The sequence below is a fragment of the Prunus avium genome, chromosome 6, assembly GCF_965620075.1.
Source record: "Prunus avium chromosome 6, drPruAviu1.hap1.1, whole genome shotgun sequence".
In the NCBI taxonomy this organism is placed as follows: Eukaryota; Viridiplantae; Streptophyta; class Magnoliopsida; order Rosales; family Rosaceae; genus Prunus; species Prunus avium.
Window position 1 is genome coordinate 9,321,118 of NC_142289.1, and position 17,170 is coordinate 9,338,287.

At 38.2% G+C, this 17,170-nt stretch overlaps 2 protein-coding genes and 1 pseudogene across 3 annotated transcripts; 2 read left to right on the forward strand and 1 right to left on the reverse strand.

Moving 5' to 3' along the window:
- Nucleotides 1–130: 130 nt before the first annotated feature.
- Nucleotides 131–3,953, reverse strand: LOC110753061 (Ribonuclease III family protein). Its single transcript, XM_021953866.2, has 5 exons — nucleotides 2,917–3,953; nucleotides 1,845–2,049; nucleotides 1,195–1,395; nucleotides 767–853; nucleotides 131–652 (listed from the first exon to the last, which is right to left on the reverse strand). Exons 1-5 carry the CDS (start codon nucleotides 3,714–3,716, stop codon nucleotides 329–331), a joined length of 1,617 nt encoding a protein of 538 aa, XP_021809558.1. The 5' UTR covers nucleotides 3,717–3,953; the 3' UTR covers nucleotides 131–328.
- Nucleotides 3,954–7,615: 3,662 nt separating this feature from the next.
- Nucleotides 7,616–8,669, forward strand: LOC110753075 (protein PHLOEM PROTEIN 2-LIKE A1 pseudogene; annotated as a pseudogene).
- Nucleotides 8,670–14,897: 6,228 nt separating this feature from the next.
- On the forward strand, nucleotides 14,898–16,845 carry LOC110753062 (protein PHLOEM PROTEIN 2-LIKE A1-like). 2 transcript variants are annotated; one of them, XM_021953872.2, is made up of 3 exons: nucleotides 14,898–15,727; nucleotides 15,931–16,037; nucleotides 16,335–16,845. In XM_021953872.2, the coding sequence occupies exons 2-3, from the start codon at nucleotides 15,931–15,933 to the stop codon at nucleotides 16,702–16,704; spliced, it is 477 nt and encodes a 158-aa protein (XP_021809564.1). In that variant the 5' UTR covers nucleotides 14,898–15,727; the 3' UTR covers nucleotides 16,705–16,845. The 2 variants fall into 2 exon arrangements, with proteins under 2 accessions (XP_021809564.1, XP_021809559.1); XM_021953867.2 differs by having other exon boundaries at nucleotides 14,901–15,694.
- Nucleotides 16,846–17,170: the final 325 nt, after the last annotated feature.

Below are 17,170 nucleotides of genomic sequence, written 5' to 3' on the forward strand. Positions count from 1 at the left end.
CACATCGTGCTCCAGTTGCAATAATGTGCTCTAATCACATACTTTGTGGCTAGGAGCAAGCCGAACCCCGAGCAGGGATTAATCCCACCTTTCAGGTGTGGAGACACCTCGTGGTATTTACCAAAAAAAGTGAACATAATTAAAAAATACTTTAATTTAAACTATTACATATTTATATTACATTAGTGTTGTTAGATAGCACAATCACATACTGTTCCATGCAAGTATTTCCTCTTTAGAACTGAGAAACTAGGGGAAAAAAAGTTGAGGAAACTAAAAAGAATGCTTTGTGGCTTGTGTTGGGATCGGAATATTGAATAGTTCATCTTCACACAGTGACAGCTTTAGGTTGGGTTTGCTCAAAATCGAAAACTTCAAACATGAGGCGCCTTACATCTGGTTTCCCATATATGGTGTATGAGAGGCCATGAATGGCTTGTTGAACAGCAGTTGTGGCTGGATTCCTTAATCTTCGGTTGTGCTCATATGCATCCTGAACCTGGTCGGAATAGATGATAAACTGATGCAGACGCTTCTCCCTCAAATACCTCCCGCAGAATTTGTTCATAAGAACACGGCGATGTCTCTCCGCTAGCCACTTTCCAGGAGCATCTAAATGTTTCATCAGCAACCTTTCAGCCATCACAAGGTCCTAAACAAGATGTAAACACAAAACCACAGAACTGTCAACTAATATACGTGGGGAAAGAGAAATATCGGGTCTCCTACACAATTGACAAATGAAATTGCATTGATGCACTGTTACCTGGATCTTTTGGCCAACATATTCTAACCGCTCGTAACAAAATCGAGGATGCTCAAATTTATGCTTCGATGGATGCAAGAAAGAAAGCTGTATGTAAATAAGAAATCAAACAATACATCAAGATGCAGGGCCTGAACAGATTGTAATCATTAACAAACATAATTTATCCACAAACTTTTTCTTTTGGTGGTTCTAAACATTTGGGAACAGGCTGATCCGCACTGTTGTAACCTAGTGAACTTTGAGTGCAAACAAAAGCAAATGCTAGCTAGATATCAGGCGGTACATGGCAGAACATGTTGCCTAGTGAAGAACAAATGCTTCAAGGTCCATGCTCGACCAGACAATATGATATAAAGGTTATAGAGATAAGATTACACTCTACTGAAAAATGCACATTTAGAGATGAAGGGCAGCAAATGAAACACCTGTAGCCCAAGTCCAAGTTCAATGTTCCTTGCTGCAGTAATGTCTGGAATTCTATCAGTCATTGCTAAGGGATATCCCAATGCCCGCATGACTTGAGGTCTGCTCTCATAATCCCATATATTTCCTCTGAACCGATGCATACCTGGTGGAACACAAGCCCTGAAGAGCCTTGGATGTGCAAAAAGAGCATCTTCTGGGGGCTGTAGAGGGGGAAAACATATTATTTGCAGGAACCTTCCAGCATTGAAAAGACAAATAAACATAACTATTTACTTAACACATGGGAACCAAATTGAAGTACGGGCAACTTAAATAGTCACTCTAATACACATGACATGAATAATTTATCTGAAAAGTCACTGCACTTCAATTAATCTAAAATTGCTGCAAAGCATGTCCAAGACTAGAAGATCAACAATGACTTTAACATATGATCATAAACAAACCTCAACAGTCAGCTTAAAACAAGTGCCTTGTGATAAGCCTTTAACAATCTAGTCTTATATTAAGTACCCTCATGGTTTTACAAAGTGCATGCAAAATATCTGACCACCTGAAAATCCCAGATGGTTTGGAGTGTTTATATGTTTTGTTTTTATGGATAAACAACAATAAAATTGAACAGAAAAGAAAACATTATAGAGCTTGCCTTGTATCCTGCAACATCTTGCCAGCTGAGTTTTTTGCCTTCAAATTCAACGGAAACATAATCAACATCTTCAAGTTGTCTCCGTAATTTTGGCTGGCAATCCTCAGCTTCTGGGTCCATTCCAAATACTTCAAAAAGAACACGATATACTTCGGGCATCCCGAAACACAAATATATAGCTCCAAACAACGCCCAGAATACAGACCTGCCCAAAAGACACAAAATTTTTGAAGCCCAAATGATTAGCAACTATGAAATTTCAAGCTGCAAAAGAACCCCATTCAATTGCATGAATTAAAAAAAACAAAAACAAAATCTGTTATGTATTGCCAAAGAAACTATGATCTTTTTATGGAAGGTGACATCCAAAAGTTAATTGAGCAGCAAGAGATAATTTATGCTATTAAATTATGATATAAATTATTTATAAGAACTTACAGCTTTATTTGTCATGAAAAATCAGCTAGTATGTTGGAATTAGGTAACAAAGATTTAGAATACACCCTAAATTGAGGCTAGGAAAGGGCCAAACAGTTATCATGTCTTCAAGTGCCATTCTTAAACCAAATAATGATTTTTTTTTCCGTATTAGTTAGGTATATAACTTTGATAATAGAGGAATGTCAAAAGCAAAGAGAAATTTGTAACCAAATAAGCCAGCCCCAAACCCTACATCTCCATTCTATTCCTTCGGGAAGAATTTTCAAGATATAAGATTATAAATGCTATATGATCAATCACCAACATAGATGGTGATCAGTATAACCTAATCCCCACATATGCATCAGACATCAAGACAAGAAGAATTCTTATCATATGCATGCACTCCAAGTCACAAGAAACAGATGTATAGTTAAAAAGAACTGATGGCTATATCTAGTGATATAAACTCCCATTTCCATGGTAAGATTGCAATTATATCCTTTACATTGTTTTGATATCTAACTAAAGTTCTGCACTTCAATACAAGTTATATTCTCAAGGATCCAAGGCAATGCAATAAAACATTTTTTGGATAGGAACTAAGGAAAGATAATTAAAATAAGAAAAGAAAAAAGACCATTGAACTTACTTCACAGGCGGCTCTCGGTCCTTCCTCTGCAACTTGTCCATATCATCAAAAGGAAATACCAGGTTCTGCAAGCTAGCTGCTTTAATCCACCTGGGCAAGTTCCTCTTCCCAATCAACCCAAACACTCTCTCTCTCATTGGACCAGGAGCCTCCCTCGGATACCTCTGCAGAAAAAACTCAGCCAAACCCAATTCAAGCACATACTGCCCCAAAAACCACAGCCTCGAATGCGCAGACCGCACATGCCGCGCATTGGTCCTCTCACACGAGGGATGCTGAAAAGCCATGTACAACAAAGTATCGAATTGCTTTGCTGGGTTATCGTCCCCGAACCTATCAGAAGGCTCAAGTGGGTACCCAAGCGCTTGCTTGGCCTCAAGCATGTACTCTTCTATCCAAGCCTTATCGGCATTGTTTAGCCGCGAAGAGGGCAAGCAAGAACTGAGTAAAGGAAAGGACTTTAGCGATAATTGTGGGCTATTGAGAAACCTCTGTGCTAGTCTCTTGTCATCCAACGGTGGCCTGAGTATGAACCTCTTCGGAGGTACCTTCTTCTTCGGAGAAGTGGCTCGTTTGCGCTCAGAGAGCTCTTTGAGGAGCCTTTGGGGGCTGTTTTTGGGGAGCTCTTGTTGTGGGTCTACGGCAACAGCAAGAACATGGAAATTACGCGAGTTTGGGAATGAGAATTTGGGGGTTTTAAGTCGAATTTGAGTTGGGAATTGTGAAAATGAGGATGAGAAAGAGTAGTTGTTGTAAGTGGAGGGGTTTGAGACTTGTATGAAGGAAGAAGAAAGGTCCATGAGTGATGTGGGTTTTTTGTGTGAAAGCTGAAGAGGTGATGTGCATTAAGAGGTTGGGTTATTAGAAGAAATGGGGTGTGTGGGTTTGATAACGAATTTGGTCCGCCATTGATGGAGGGTTTCTGTGCGGTTTTTGCAGGGTTTTGGGAAATTGGAAGTTGGATAAGGTGGAGAAGGCGTGGCGCGAGTGTGAGCTTCTGTTTGCTACTGCTCGTCGTTAGATATTTTTGTTGATGGTCTGGTGAAGACATTTTGGCTGGTGAAAAGTGTCGTATAGCTATTTTCAGTGTCGTCTGTACCAAGTTCGATGATAATGGGCAGCAGTGCTTCGTTATGACTTATGACCGGTAATTAATTAGGGTAGGAGCGGTCCGTTTTGATTTGGTTTAGGCCTCAAATTACAAATTATACATGGAATCAAGGTAACATTACAGTTAAATTGGTTTGGTTTAGGTCACAAACTAATAGCATAACCGAACCATGAAGTGTTCAATTCTTAGTGAATTCCAGAAAAGAAACTTGTTCTCTTGATTAAAAGCCTTAAACTAAGTATTCTCGGAGAAGCTTGTGATTTTGTTTTTGATGCAAAAAGTAGGGGAAACCAATTCTTAATTGTTAGTTTTAAAAAAATAAGGCTTGTTGTCATTATGTTAATAAAAGAATCTTCAACAGCCTCTTCAACCTCAGTTATCAAAGCTGCAACCTCTTTCTCTCTCCTTAGGACTGGTAAGTTGACTTTAGCTCTTCAAACAATTAATTTTACTTTGGAAAAACTAAACCTACATTGAAAATGTTAAAAACATGCTCTCTTTTTTTTCTTCTTCTTTTCATATAATAAATACATAGACATTTTTCACATGTTTTCATATTTTTCATTCTTTTCCATGATATTGCATTAATTGAATTGAAGAGTCTATCAGAGCAAAAATTATTCGAGTAGCAAATAAGAACATCTCCAATAGACTCTTCAACAACTTTGGAATTCTAAAATAGGTGAGCCACGTCAAAAAAACTCTCTCTCCAACAATCTCTTCAATCTCAGTCATCAAAGCTGCAACCTCTTTCTCTCTCTTCAGGACTGGTAAGTTGACCTTGGCTCTTCAAACATTTAATTTTACTTTGGAAAAACAAAACCAACCTTGAAAATATTAAAAACATGCATTGTTTTCTTTTCATATAATAAATACATAGACATTTTTCACATGTTTTCATATTTTTCATTCTTTTCTATGATATTGCATTAATTGAATTGAAGAGTCTATTGGAGCATTCAAGTAGCAAATAAGAACATCTTTAATAGCCTCTTTAACAACTTTGGAATTCTAAAATAGGTGAGCCACATTGTTGGCTTTGCAAATCTCACGGCCTGGTGCTCCAGGCCGAGGGGATTTGCGTCAACACAAGTCGTCCTTCTCTGGTGTGGTGCGGTTGTGCGCGGGCGTGCCAGCATGGTTTACAGTGCGTTTGAGGATGATGCGATTGGGTGAATAAATGAGTTATGCGCCTGTTTGAGTCTGACTTCTAATCAGAGCGATTGTGGCCGAGAGAGAAACTGATCTCGGCCGTCAGGTTCACGGCCTGAGCTACAAGGCCGTTAATGGTGGTGTTTGATGGTGGGTTTTTAGGTGGTGCTTTGGCGCGTTGCTGAGTGGCAACGGTCGTATGATATATGAGATGACCGAAAGAGTAACAAATGTGGTGCTCCGGCGCCTTGAAAATCAAGGGTCGTATGATATATTGATGAATGGATTTTCCTACAAGCTGTCACTACTCCTAGGAAAGCTAGTAAAAGTATTGAAAATGCATTACAAGAGGATAAATGATAGGAAGTAAATGACAGGAAAATATAATCTGCTCCGTGGGAGGCTTGTGTTTGGTGTTGAACCCTTTAAACGTAGTTGGAGCCTGGTATTTATAGGAGAAGTCCTGAAGAGACAGCAAGGCTGAAAATCTGCATGATGAGGTTGATCAGAGCTAGTGGGTAGTCGAGTCGACATTTGGGAATGTGAAGTATGGTGGTGTGACCCCCATAAATCCCGGCCGCCGCCCTGATGGTGGGTTCTGCGTCTCGGGCCTCGAAGGAGCATTTAATGCCCTGGTCTGATGGTTGGTGACTTAATCCTACAAGTTGTAAGATTTTCGCACCTAATCGCCCTGATTTTGCTCGTTATATCCTGACTTCAGTCACTTCCTCTCTTCTCTTGCACATTAAATGCTCTTACGTGACATGGGTCTTCTGCTGTAGTCAGAGGCGTTACTTTATTAAATGAAGTGTGGGACCTTGACGCCACGTGGCGACGCCACTTGACTTTCCTATCTTGGCCGTGTATCTGAGAAGCTATCACTCCCTTCGTCCTCAGCCGGCCTCACTGAGGCCGTGCTGGCTTTGCCTTCATAGCTCACTTTTGTCTTTAACGAAAGAAAGCGAACAACGACTTGCCACGTTCGGCCGTGGGTAGGCGCTAGGGCCGAGAGGAAGTTCCCTTAGTCAACTTCATCGGCCAAGATTTATTAGGCACAAACACACATCAGAAAAACTCTCTTCAACCTTAGTCATCAAAGGTGCAACCTTTTTCTCTCTCTTTAGGACTGGTAAGTTAACTTTGGCTCTTCAAACATTTAATTTTACTTTGGAAAAACAAAACCTATCTTGAAAATGTTAAAAACATGCATTTTTTTCTTTTCATATAATAAATACATAGACATTTTTCACATGTTTTCATATTTTTCATTCTTTTTCATGATATTGCATTAATTAAATTGAAGAGTCTGTTGGAGCAAAAATTATTCAATTAGCAGATAAGGCTTTTCAAATTGCCATGTAGGTCAACAAACTTCAATTTGAAGAGTTTTATTTGCTACTACTATTGGAGATGCTCTAAGGTTTTTCAAATTGCCATGTAGGTCAACAAACTTCAATTTGAAGAATTTTATTTAGGGTACTGATTTTCCCACTTCCTTTTTATCCACTTACACTCCATTTTTCTAAACAAAAAGGAGTATAGGTGGATAAAAGAGGAGTGGGAAAATCATTTTCCTTTATTTACTACTAGTGTTGGAGATGCTCTAACACTACACTATTACCATAACCATATTTAAATAGGCTAGAAAACTAACTGCTACCTAAACAACATTAAAGGCTACATTGAGAAACAACAAGAGACCAACATAAGATAGCTTATACACTTAATTTAACTCCAACTACCACATAATTAGGGATAAACCTAGATTAGTTCCGACCACTAAACATAGAGAAGTCTAGTTTATTCTCAATAGAACCCCTTAAGCTAGACTTCCTTTACTCCAATTAGAGTCCATGTATCTTGACAAGTATGTTCTTTTTCAATGGCTTGATGACTAGATCTGCTAGACTAGGCACACTTTCTTGAAATATTGACGTGCTCATTACTTTTGTAGTGGTCAATTTTGTGTTGGATTATGTGAGGGTCTCAGTTGAAGTTTCGCACAAGGACTTCAAAATCTAAAGTAAGCCCTGTCAAGAATATGTAATTATGCAAATAAAAAAACGAAAGAAAAAAAAAGGCTTCAAATATAATATAAAAGTTCAAAACAGTAAAGGGAGCTTTTGATCGAATGTCCAAAGTAAATCAAGATGATGATGAGATGAATACTTTCAAATATTACTTTATAAAAGGGAATATATATATATATATATATTGGGATGTGATTCCCTTACTTGGAATATAAAAACTTTTTTCTTTTTTATATGTTAAGCAAACAAAAGTTTACCATATGGAATAAAGGCATTTTATGATATTCCAAAGTGTTTTCCAAGTTCAACCAACCCATTGGTTGCTAATTGATCATGCTTCACATCATCCCTATTTTTACCTATATAAGTAACAAGCAGCATTGGATAGAAGACGTGTATTGAAGTGATGGGGACTGGGTGGTCCTCAAATGGTGAGGCCTCACAGTCACAGACACAGCCAACAAAATCAGTTAAGCACCATGCTCAGATGGTTTAATTTTGCGTACGTTTGTGTGTTAGTTACGTGGTATATACACAGATACATATTTATGCTTATGAAATGTGTGCTAAAATTCAGCTCCAAATCAAAATTTATGGGACTTCAATTTGATTTAAAGAATGGAAACTTGTAAGAGAACTTAGAAATCAACCATCTTGATTATGTCATTATCTTGTTGGATATTGTCAGCATTATCACTGTTATTGCATACGTATCTTGACCAGAAGTCCAACAAGTGCTTTCTGGTGTATGCAAAGGCTCTTGATATCACTTGGTCTGGAGACCCTCGTTACTGGCATTAGGTGCAAGAAACAAGGTACCAAAAACGTCAAGACATAACTTATGCTCAGTTTATCGGTTTCTCCAGTCCTATTGAACATATGAAACAGATAACATATACAGCAAATTTAAAATATATATCCAGATTTTTCTCCTATGCAGACATCCAAACGTTATCACCATGCGGACGCTATATATTTTCTACTACCCCTCATTGTTTTCCTCTCTATTTACAATGGCGTCCGCACATTCGCATAAGAGAATAATTGTATGTCATACTAATGCTATCAGTAATCTTAGGTTTCATTGCAGTGATGGCCCCACTGAAGCTGCTGAACTGTTAAAGGTATGTTGGCTAGAAGTGCGTGGAAAACTTAAGACCACAAAGCTGTCACCAAGAATTCGGTATGAAATTGTATTTGTGGTCAAGCTGCAAGCTAAAGCTTATGGATGGGATCTTCCAGTGAATCTCAAACTCACTATCCCACACACTTCAGATAATCGATGGAGTAAAGTTAATTTGACGGATAAGGCAAGAGAGCAATGGATAGAGATTCCGGTTGGCAACTTTATTGCATCACCCGAAAAACCTGGGGACGTCGAGTTTTCATTGTACGAATATGATGGGAGATGGAAGAGCGGACTTGTTATCAAAGGTGTTGCCGTTTGGCCAAAGGACTAATAACTTGGCATATAAGCAGAGATAGATGATGTTCTGATAGGAAGAGCCTTCTGTTGAACCTTCTGTTCTATTGGCATTTCCTTCTTTATTTTTATTTTTCTGAAAAAAAACCAAACCAACTGCAGCAGTGGCTGTTTAGATTAGCAAGAGCCATGCAGCTCAATAAAGTAATTCCACACAGAGGTTCAATTCATGAAGAAAGAGGCTGGTTCACGGGTAGGGGCGGCTCTGAGATTTTAGGGGCCCAGTACAAAACGAGTAATGGGCCAGTACAAAGTCTTCAATGAAAAAATATATAAAAAGAATTGTAGCATAAATATTGAAAGCAAATTTAAACTAAAACTCATTAATGTGGCAACTGATGTACAAACATCTCCATGTACTGTGACCTTGATAGAGAAAAGAAAGGGACCCCTGCTTCTCCTGCTATGGCCTTAGCCAGCAATGTCTTTCTAGTCCAAGGGAATGGTCACACCTCATTGCCATGACAATGACAACTCATACCTCATTTTCTCCTAAGACATTCTGGATACCGGATAGTGGTGCCAGTCATGACATGGTGCCCACTGTTGATCAATTGGATTATGTAACTCCATGTACTTCTGCAAATCAAGTTACTATTGGCAATGGGGTAGGTTTGCAGTTGCTCACATTGGACACACCAATCTCTTTAGTGGCACTTCTAAACTACATATGCACAATGTTTTTCATGTTCCACAACTTACTGCTAACTTTCTGTCAGTTCATCAACTATGCCAGGATAATAACTATTCTGTCCTTTTTGATCAGTTTGGTTTCTGTATACAGGACAAGGCAACAAACCAAGTTCTTCTCAGGGGCAGGAGCAATAAAGGCATATATCCTATACCTGGTGCAGTTCCTCCAGTCAATTCTTCTCCTCTAGCTGCTGGTTCCTTTTCTCCATCTACTGCTTATGTGGGCCAGCGAATCAAATCATCTATGTGGCATAGTAGGTTAGGGCATCCTACTAATGAGGTAGTTTAGACTATGCTTAAAACCTCTCAATTACCAGTTCTTGTAGTTGCTCATCATCATATTTGCCCTTACTGTTTAAGTGGTAAAATGCACCTTACCCTTTCCATCTACTCATGTTAAGTCTTTAGTGCCATTTCAAAGAATCCATAGTGATCTTTGGGGACCCTCTCCGTGTAAATCCTATGATGGATACAGATATGTAGTGACTTTTATTGATGAGTTTACCGGATATTCTTGGATATTTCCATTGTTCAATAAATCTGAGACCTTCTCAAAGTTTCTTCAGTTTTCTGCATTTATCAAGAATCAATTTTCTGCATCTATTAAGTGTCTTCAAACTGATTGGGGGGTTGGGGGGAGGGGGGAGAGTTTATGAGCAAGCAGTTTACAGATTTCTTGTTGAATAATGGTATTGAACATCAAATTTCATGTCCTTATTCTCCCCAGCAGAACGGCCTTACTGAGAGGAAAAATAGACATTTGATTGAGACATCTGTAACCCTGTTAACTGCAGCTTCGTTGCCTGAGATTTTTTTGGTTTCATGTTATGGCACATTCTGCCTATCTTATTAACAGAATGCCTAGTAGAATATTGGCAGATGAATCGCCGTATTTTAGATTGTTTCATAAACTTCCAGAGATTAAGCATCTACGCATATTTGGTTCAGCTGTGTATCCTTGTCTGAGGCCCTTCACTAAGCATAAGCTTCAACCTCGCTCTTCCTTATGTGTGTGTTTAGGCTATGTGTTGGGCTATAAGGGTGTCCTTTATTATAATATGGAAAATCACAAGGTTCTTATTTCTAGGAATGTTATTCATGATGAAAGTACATATCCTTTTAAAGGTCATAAGGTGTCTTCTCCTCAGGATACTTCTTCAGTTCCCTATATGCCTATCAGTGTTCCTTCAAGTGTAGTTTTCCCCAACTCTCATATAGATCCTCCACCACATATTGTACCTTCCGTCTCAACATCTACAGTGGAGTTTTCTTCTTCTCATGCCTCTGAGACTTCTATACCTGCTATTCCTACTCTGCCAATTTTATGCGAAGCTCAGTTGGAAGCTTTACTCCCTCATATACCATCATCTAGTTCTTCTGAGGTTGTTCCCGACTCAGATAGTTCCTCCAGCTCTACTGCTTCAAATCATGCTAATGAACATCCTATGCAAACTCAAGCAAAGTCTGGAATTAGCAAACACAAGGATTTCTCAGATTATCATTGTTTTAGTTTGACTTTTCTGCCTTCTTCAGAACTAGATGAACCTGCCAGTTATAAGATTGCTTCTTACTCCTCAGAATGGACAAAAGCTATGCAAGAGGAGATTGCAGCTTTACATATGCAAGGCACATGGGTTTTAGTTCCACCTCCTTTGCATAAAAATGTGGTTGGTAGTAAATGGATCTACAAGATCAAACGAAATTCTGATGGCACCATTTCCAGATATAAAGCAAGGCTAGTGGCTTAAGGTTTTAGCCAGGCACATGGTTTGGATTACTCTGGGACCTTTAGTCCAGTAGTTTGGCACACCACTGTCAGAATTATTCTTAGTATGGCTGCAATGCATGGTTGGAAACTCAACCGATTAGATATTAAGAATGCTTTTTTACATGGTGATCTTGATGAAGAGGCCTACATGAAGCGACCACAGGGGTTTGAAGATTCTCAACATCCAAATTTGTCTGTCGACTAAAGAAATCGTTATACGGCTTGAAACAAGCTCCGAGGGCATGAAACTCAAAGTTCACTGGATACTTACCTTCTCTAGGATTCAAAGTCTCTCAATATGATCCCAGTTTATTTGTCAAGCATCATGGTTCAGATGTAGTCATCTTACTTCTTTATGTAGATGATATCATTTTAACAGGTTCTAATATGAGTCTCATTCAAGAAATCATTGCTGATCTTGGTTCTGTTTTTGAGTTGAAAGATATGGGGCAACTATCCTATTTCTTGGGGCTACAGATTTCGTATCATAGTAATGGGGCTATTTTTGTACATCAGTCAAAGTACGCAAAGGATTTGCTACCCTTGCAGATGTATTTACAAAAAGACTTCATGCACTTGTGTTCTCCAAGCACTGTACCAATCTCAGACTGGGAAATCCAAACTGAGCTTGAGGGGGGATGTTTGGCTAATAGCAAGAGTGCTGAGGTGTCAAGACTGTTGCGTTAATCATGGGAGTTAGTTTGTATTAGCTGTTGTAATGGTCACGTGTATCTTTTTGTTAGTTAGGAAGAGCTAGCATAATTACTAAGCAAAGCCCAAAGTATAAAAGGTTCTGGGTACTGTAATATTCATTATTCAGAACAGAATTCTCAGATAATATTCTCATTTTCTCTTTCTAATTTCTCAATTCTTCTTCTTCTTCTCAATTCTTCCTCATTCGTTAGCAACGAATTTTCAAGCCTAACACATGGACAACTCATATTGGCTGCTTTCACACGTGGGCTAACCTGCTCTGATACCATGCTAACAGAAAACATATTGTGGAGAAAAAGAGATGAGAAATTCCAAACTTGTAAAAATGTGCAATTCAAACAACCATAAATAATTTTAAAGGAAACAATAGCAAAACAATTGCAATACACTAAACATGGAAACGGTAAGTAATTGCATGGCTGATTCTTAATGACGTCTTTAAAAGTCTTGAAATGAGTCATCCTTGAAAATTTTCAGGGTGTCTAGAGTGATTAATGAACCCAATTATGTAATACATACACTGTAGTCTGTATGCATATGAGTTATATATATAGTAAACCAATCATGTAGATAAGCATTTGTAACAAAATCAGTGACAAAATTCATTCAGAATAATTTGTATTATACGGGAATTCGTACCAACAACACTTTTAACGAAAAATTTACCAAACGCCAAACTGCATTATCTCACAGCTGATTTCTCTCACAGCAAATTTAACAGCGATTATTTTCACAGCACAGCAATACCAAATTGACCCTTACTATTTTTCAATCATAAATATGATTTCTCTCAAAGGTACTATCATTTTCTCTGCGAAACAAATGTGGGCAAAATTAATTATCCCTTCAAAGGCTCCTATTATCCTTTAAAGATTTCATGAAATTCTATGTCATGAAGTTGTTTAATTTTCGTCTATTTTTTTCAAGCAACAAGCGATTGGTGTTATTTGATTGAGGGAGATCAACATGATAGGAGCCTGGGGACCATAAGCATTCGAACCCATGCTTCAACTTCATGTTCTTCAACCACATATGTATTAAAATAAATCAATAAGAAATTAAAGAAGACCTAAAAGAAAATAAATACCCAAATCCCCTTTTCTACCGCACACAACCCCTCTCATCACAAAGTCCATGTGTCACCTCCTCCAGGATGAGAAAGAGGGATGAACTCTTGAAAGAACCACAATCGGCTTGGAGAAAAGGAAGGGGGGTTTCCCTTAATACGGGTCAGGAAGTAAAACAGATATAAGTTGGGTTTTTGAGAGAATTTGCTTTGAATTAATAATTAAAGGGTATTTTAGGAATAATGGTGGGTGGGGAGATAGGATTGTGTTTTTTTAAAATTTACATGGTGGGTGGAAAGATAAGGTGGGTGGAGAAATATGATAGGTGGGTGGAAATAGTAGCACTCTTATTTTTATTTTTGTTCACCCTATGGTAGAGGTATAGTATATACTCTTGTAGATATATTATCCTATGGTGTAGGTATATTGTCATATTGCCTATTGCATAGGAATATATGTGTTTTTTCATATTTAAGACAATGAATAATAGTATTTTATATACATTTGTTTTTATAGGTAACATGCAATTTTATTTGTCTATTTTTGGATCTGACTTATATGTAGTCTTCTAATTTATGTTAATAACTTATAGGTAGTATTCTAATTTATGTTCATGACTTATAGGTAACACGATTTATCACTAAGTTTTTTTCGTTGCTAATAAGAACACTATTTACCTGTATGTTAGGTACATAATTTAATGTGGGCGCTTGCTTAATCGATTAGTATAATATGTGGGCCTTTTACTTTCATTGATTAATTTGTATTTTACCCATGTATTAGCTAAATATTATCAATGAAAGAATTCAAAATTTAAATTCTAAAATTCAATTACAAGTAAATAATTCATTAAATTTAAATTTTTAATGTTTTCCTTATTTATCTCAAAGGGTAATAAAAAGAGTAGTAAAAGTCAAAGGACCTACATCTAAAACAAAAAACGTGTGGACTAAACCTAATAATAGTTTATCGTTTTGGACTTAGATCTAAGAACCCCAAATAAAAAATAACACATAAATCAACTTACATTGTAAATGAATACCCGAATATAGAGCCTCCCATTGTAGGAGAGAGAGATGTCTTTAGAGCCCCAAAAATTCCGTCGAAGCTCTAAATTGGGTCTATCAACTTCTTTTAGAGTCTGTACCATTGGGGATGGCCTAAGTGATGCACACTGCCCACCGCCCACACACCTTCTGATAGTGATGTGCGGTTGGACCGCAAATACCCGAATTCGGCGGTTTCCAACCGATATTTTCGGTCAACAAACCGTTGACTTTTCCAGTCAATGACCGGTTGCGGTTGGATGACCGAGCCGAAATGCGGCAGGTGCGGATGCAGTTGCAAGATACCAAAGCCGTCGGCAACTGCAACCGACCGATATATATATATATATTTTAATACAATCGCCGAAGAAACTAGACGTTGAGATCGACTCTCCCTCATTTCATTTCATTCCCTTCAAATTCGAACCCTAGTCATCTCTGAATTTCCTTCTCTCCTCGTCTTCCCCTTGAATATGAGAAACAGGGGGCCAAAAACCCCACCAAGCCAGGCAAAAAAAGGAGAAGAAGATAAATTAAGAGAGAGGAGAGAAGCAACGAAAGAGGAAGAAAAAGAAAAAAAGAAAGAAAAGAGAGAAACGCAGAACAAAAAGAAAATGAGAAACAGAGAGAAAAGATAGAAGGAAAGAAAAGGGAAGAAGGAAAAAAGAAAAAGGAGAGAGAAATGTTTTTCTCTGCCGTTACATTTTCTTCTCCCTCTCTTGATATTCTATACAATATTTTAATATTCTAATGGGGAAATGATATTCTATACAATATTTTAATATTCTAATGGGGAAATGGGCAAATGGGGTTGATGTAATTAATTTTAAATTCTAAATATTAACAACTTTTGATTGTCATGAGATTTTTTAATATTTTCAATGGGTGTTAATAAATGCCCAAGGTTTCCTTTCATCTTTCACTGCTCAAGGAAAAAAAAAACCACGAGCCTTCTTCCCTATCTTCTTCTTCCCCTCTCTCTTTAACTCATCTCTCTCTCTCCCCTCCCTTTTCTCTATTTCCTCTCTGGTTCTTAGGTTAATAACTAAGTTTGGTTTTATTTTTTAAATTTCTCTCTCCCTCCTTCTCTGTGTTTGTGATGAATCGAGGTTATTTCTCTCTCTTTCTCTACTTTTTTTTTGCAGGTTTGTTATTCTAGGTTTGGTAACCGACCGATACCGCAGCTACCCACGGTGACCGGCACCTCCGGTAACCGTCTTTGTGCGGTGCGCCGTTGGTTTGGATTTTGACTAAACCGCAGGTAGTCGGCCGGTAAACGGTTTCTTTGTTTCGGTGCGGACACCCCTACCTCCTGATGTAGACAAGTGCAGCAGCTAGCTGCAAGAAGATTCACCAACAGCTCCCCCGTGAAGAGAAAAGAAGCCAAACCATGACTTGCAGCACATGGTTTCGGCACCATGATTTCTTCCTCTTTTCCATCTTGCTTTCGGCTGCCCATAGAGCCAAGGGAACACAATATCCAATGCAATTTTATCAATAAAAGACAACCACCGAAAGCACTTGTGAAGCCAACAAAGTCAAGGTAGGTGCCCATAACAAAACACATCACATGCCATCAAATTTGAGCCAATTCCAACATTTACCTATATAAGTAACAACAAGCATTGGATGGAAGACGTGTATTGAAGAGATGGAGACTGGGTGGTCATCAGGTGGTGAGGCCTCACAGTCACAGGCACAGCCAACAGAATCAGTTAAGCACCATGCTCGGATGGTTTAGTTTTGCGTACGTTTGTGTGTTAGTTACGTATATACATAGATACATATTTATGCTTCTGAAATGTGTGCCAAAATTCAGCTCCAAATCAAAATTTATGGGACTTCAATTTGATTTAAAGAATGGAAACTTGTAAAATAACTTAGAAATCAACCATCTTGATTATGTCATTATCTTGTTGGATATTGTTAGCATTATCACTGTTATTGCAGATGTATCTTGACCAGACGTCCAACAGGTGCTTTCTGGTGTATGCAAAGGCTCTTGATATCACTTGGTCTGGAGACCCTCGTTACTGGCGCTGGGTGCAAGAAACCAGGTACCAAAAACATCAATACATAACTTATGCTCAGTTTCTCGGTTTCTCCAGTCCTAATGAACATTTGGAACAGATAACATATGCAACAAATTTAAAATATATATCCAAATTTTTCTCGGACGTCCAGACATTATCACCGTGCCGACACTATATATTTTCTACTATCTCTTCCTGCTTTTCTCTTTGTTTACAATCGTGTTTACATTTTAGTAATGTTCAGACATCCTCATAGGAGAGGAACTGTATATCATACTAATGCTATCAGTAATCTTAGTCCTAACTTAGGCTTCATTGCAGTGATGGCCCTACTGAAGCTGCTGAACTGTTAGAGGTATGTTGGCTAGAAGTGCGTGGAAAACTTAAGACCACAAAGCTGTCACCAGGAATTCGGTATGAAGTTGTATTTGTGGTCAAGCTGCAAGCTAAAGCTTATGGATGGGATGTTCCAGTGAATCTCAAACTCACTGTCCCACATGCTTCAGAGAATCGATGGAGTAAAGTTAATTTGACAGATAAAGCAAGAGAGCAATGGATAGAGATTCCGGTTGGCGACTTTATTGCATCACCCGAAAAACCTGGGGACGTCGAGTTTTCATTGTACGAATATGATGGGAGATGGAAGAGCGGACTTGTTATCAAAGGTGTTGTCGTTCGGCCAAATTACTAATAACTTGGCATATGAGCAGAGAAATGATGTTCTGGTTTTTTCATTTCAACGCAGAAATGAGAGAACTGCATATGTAATAAATGATAGCATATGGTTGTTAATTAGCAAGAGCCTTCTGTTGGCGCAGTTTTAAAAACCTTCTATTGGCATTTCCATTTTTTTTCTGAAGAAAAACAAACCAATTGCAGCAGTGGCTGTTTAGATTAGCAAGAGCCATGCAGCTCAGTAAAGTAATTCCACACAGAGGTTCAATTCATGAAGAAAGAAGCTGGTTCACGGGTAGGGGCGGCTCTGATATTTTAAGGGCCCTGTACAAAACGAGTAATGGGGCCTCCTAAAACAAAGTCTTCAATGAAAAAAAATATAAAAAGAATTGTAGCATAAATATTGAAAGCAAATTTAAAACTAAAACTTATTAACATCAGTTAATACTAGACTTACCATATTTTTCATACCACATGATGTG

Coding starts and splice junctions, on each gene's coding strand:
- LOC110753061 (XM_021953866.2), bottom strand. CDS start 3,716: ATGGACCTTTCTTCTTCCTTCATACAAGTCTCAAACCCCTCCACTTAC. Junction 1,396..1,844: donor AAGATGTTGCAGGATACAAG/GCAAGCTCTATA, acceptor CCCCCTCTACAG/CCCCCAGAAGATGCTCTTTT. Junction 854..1,194: donor AACTTGGACTTGGGCTACAG/GTGTTTCATTTG, acceptor ATTTACATACAG/CTTTCTTTCTTGCATCCATC.
- LOC110753062 (XM_021953867.2), top strand. CDS start 15,632: ATGGAGACTGGGTGGTCATCAGGTGGTGAGGCCTCACAGTCACAGGCA. Junction 15,695..15,930: donor AGGCACAGCCAACAGAATCA/GTTAAGCACCAT, acceptor CTGTTATTGCAG/ATGTATCTTGACCAGACGTC. Junction 16,038..16,334: donor CGCTGGGTGCAAGAAACCAG/GTACCAAAAACA, acceptor GCTTCATTGCAG/TGATGGCCCTACTGAAGCTG.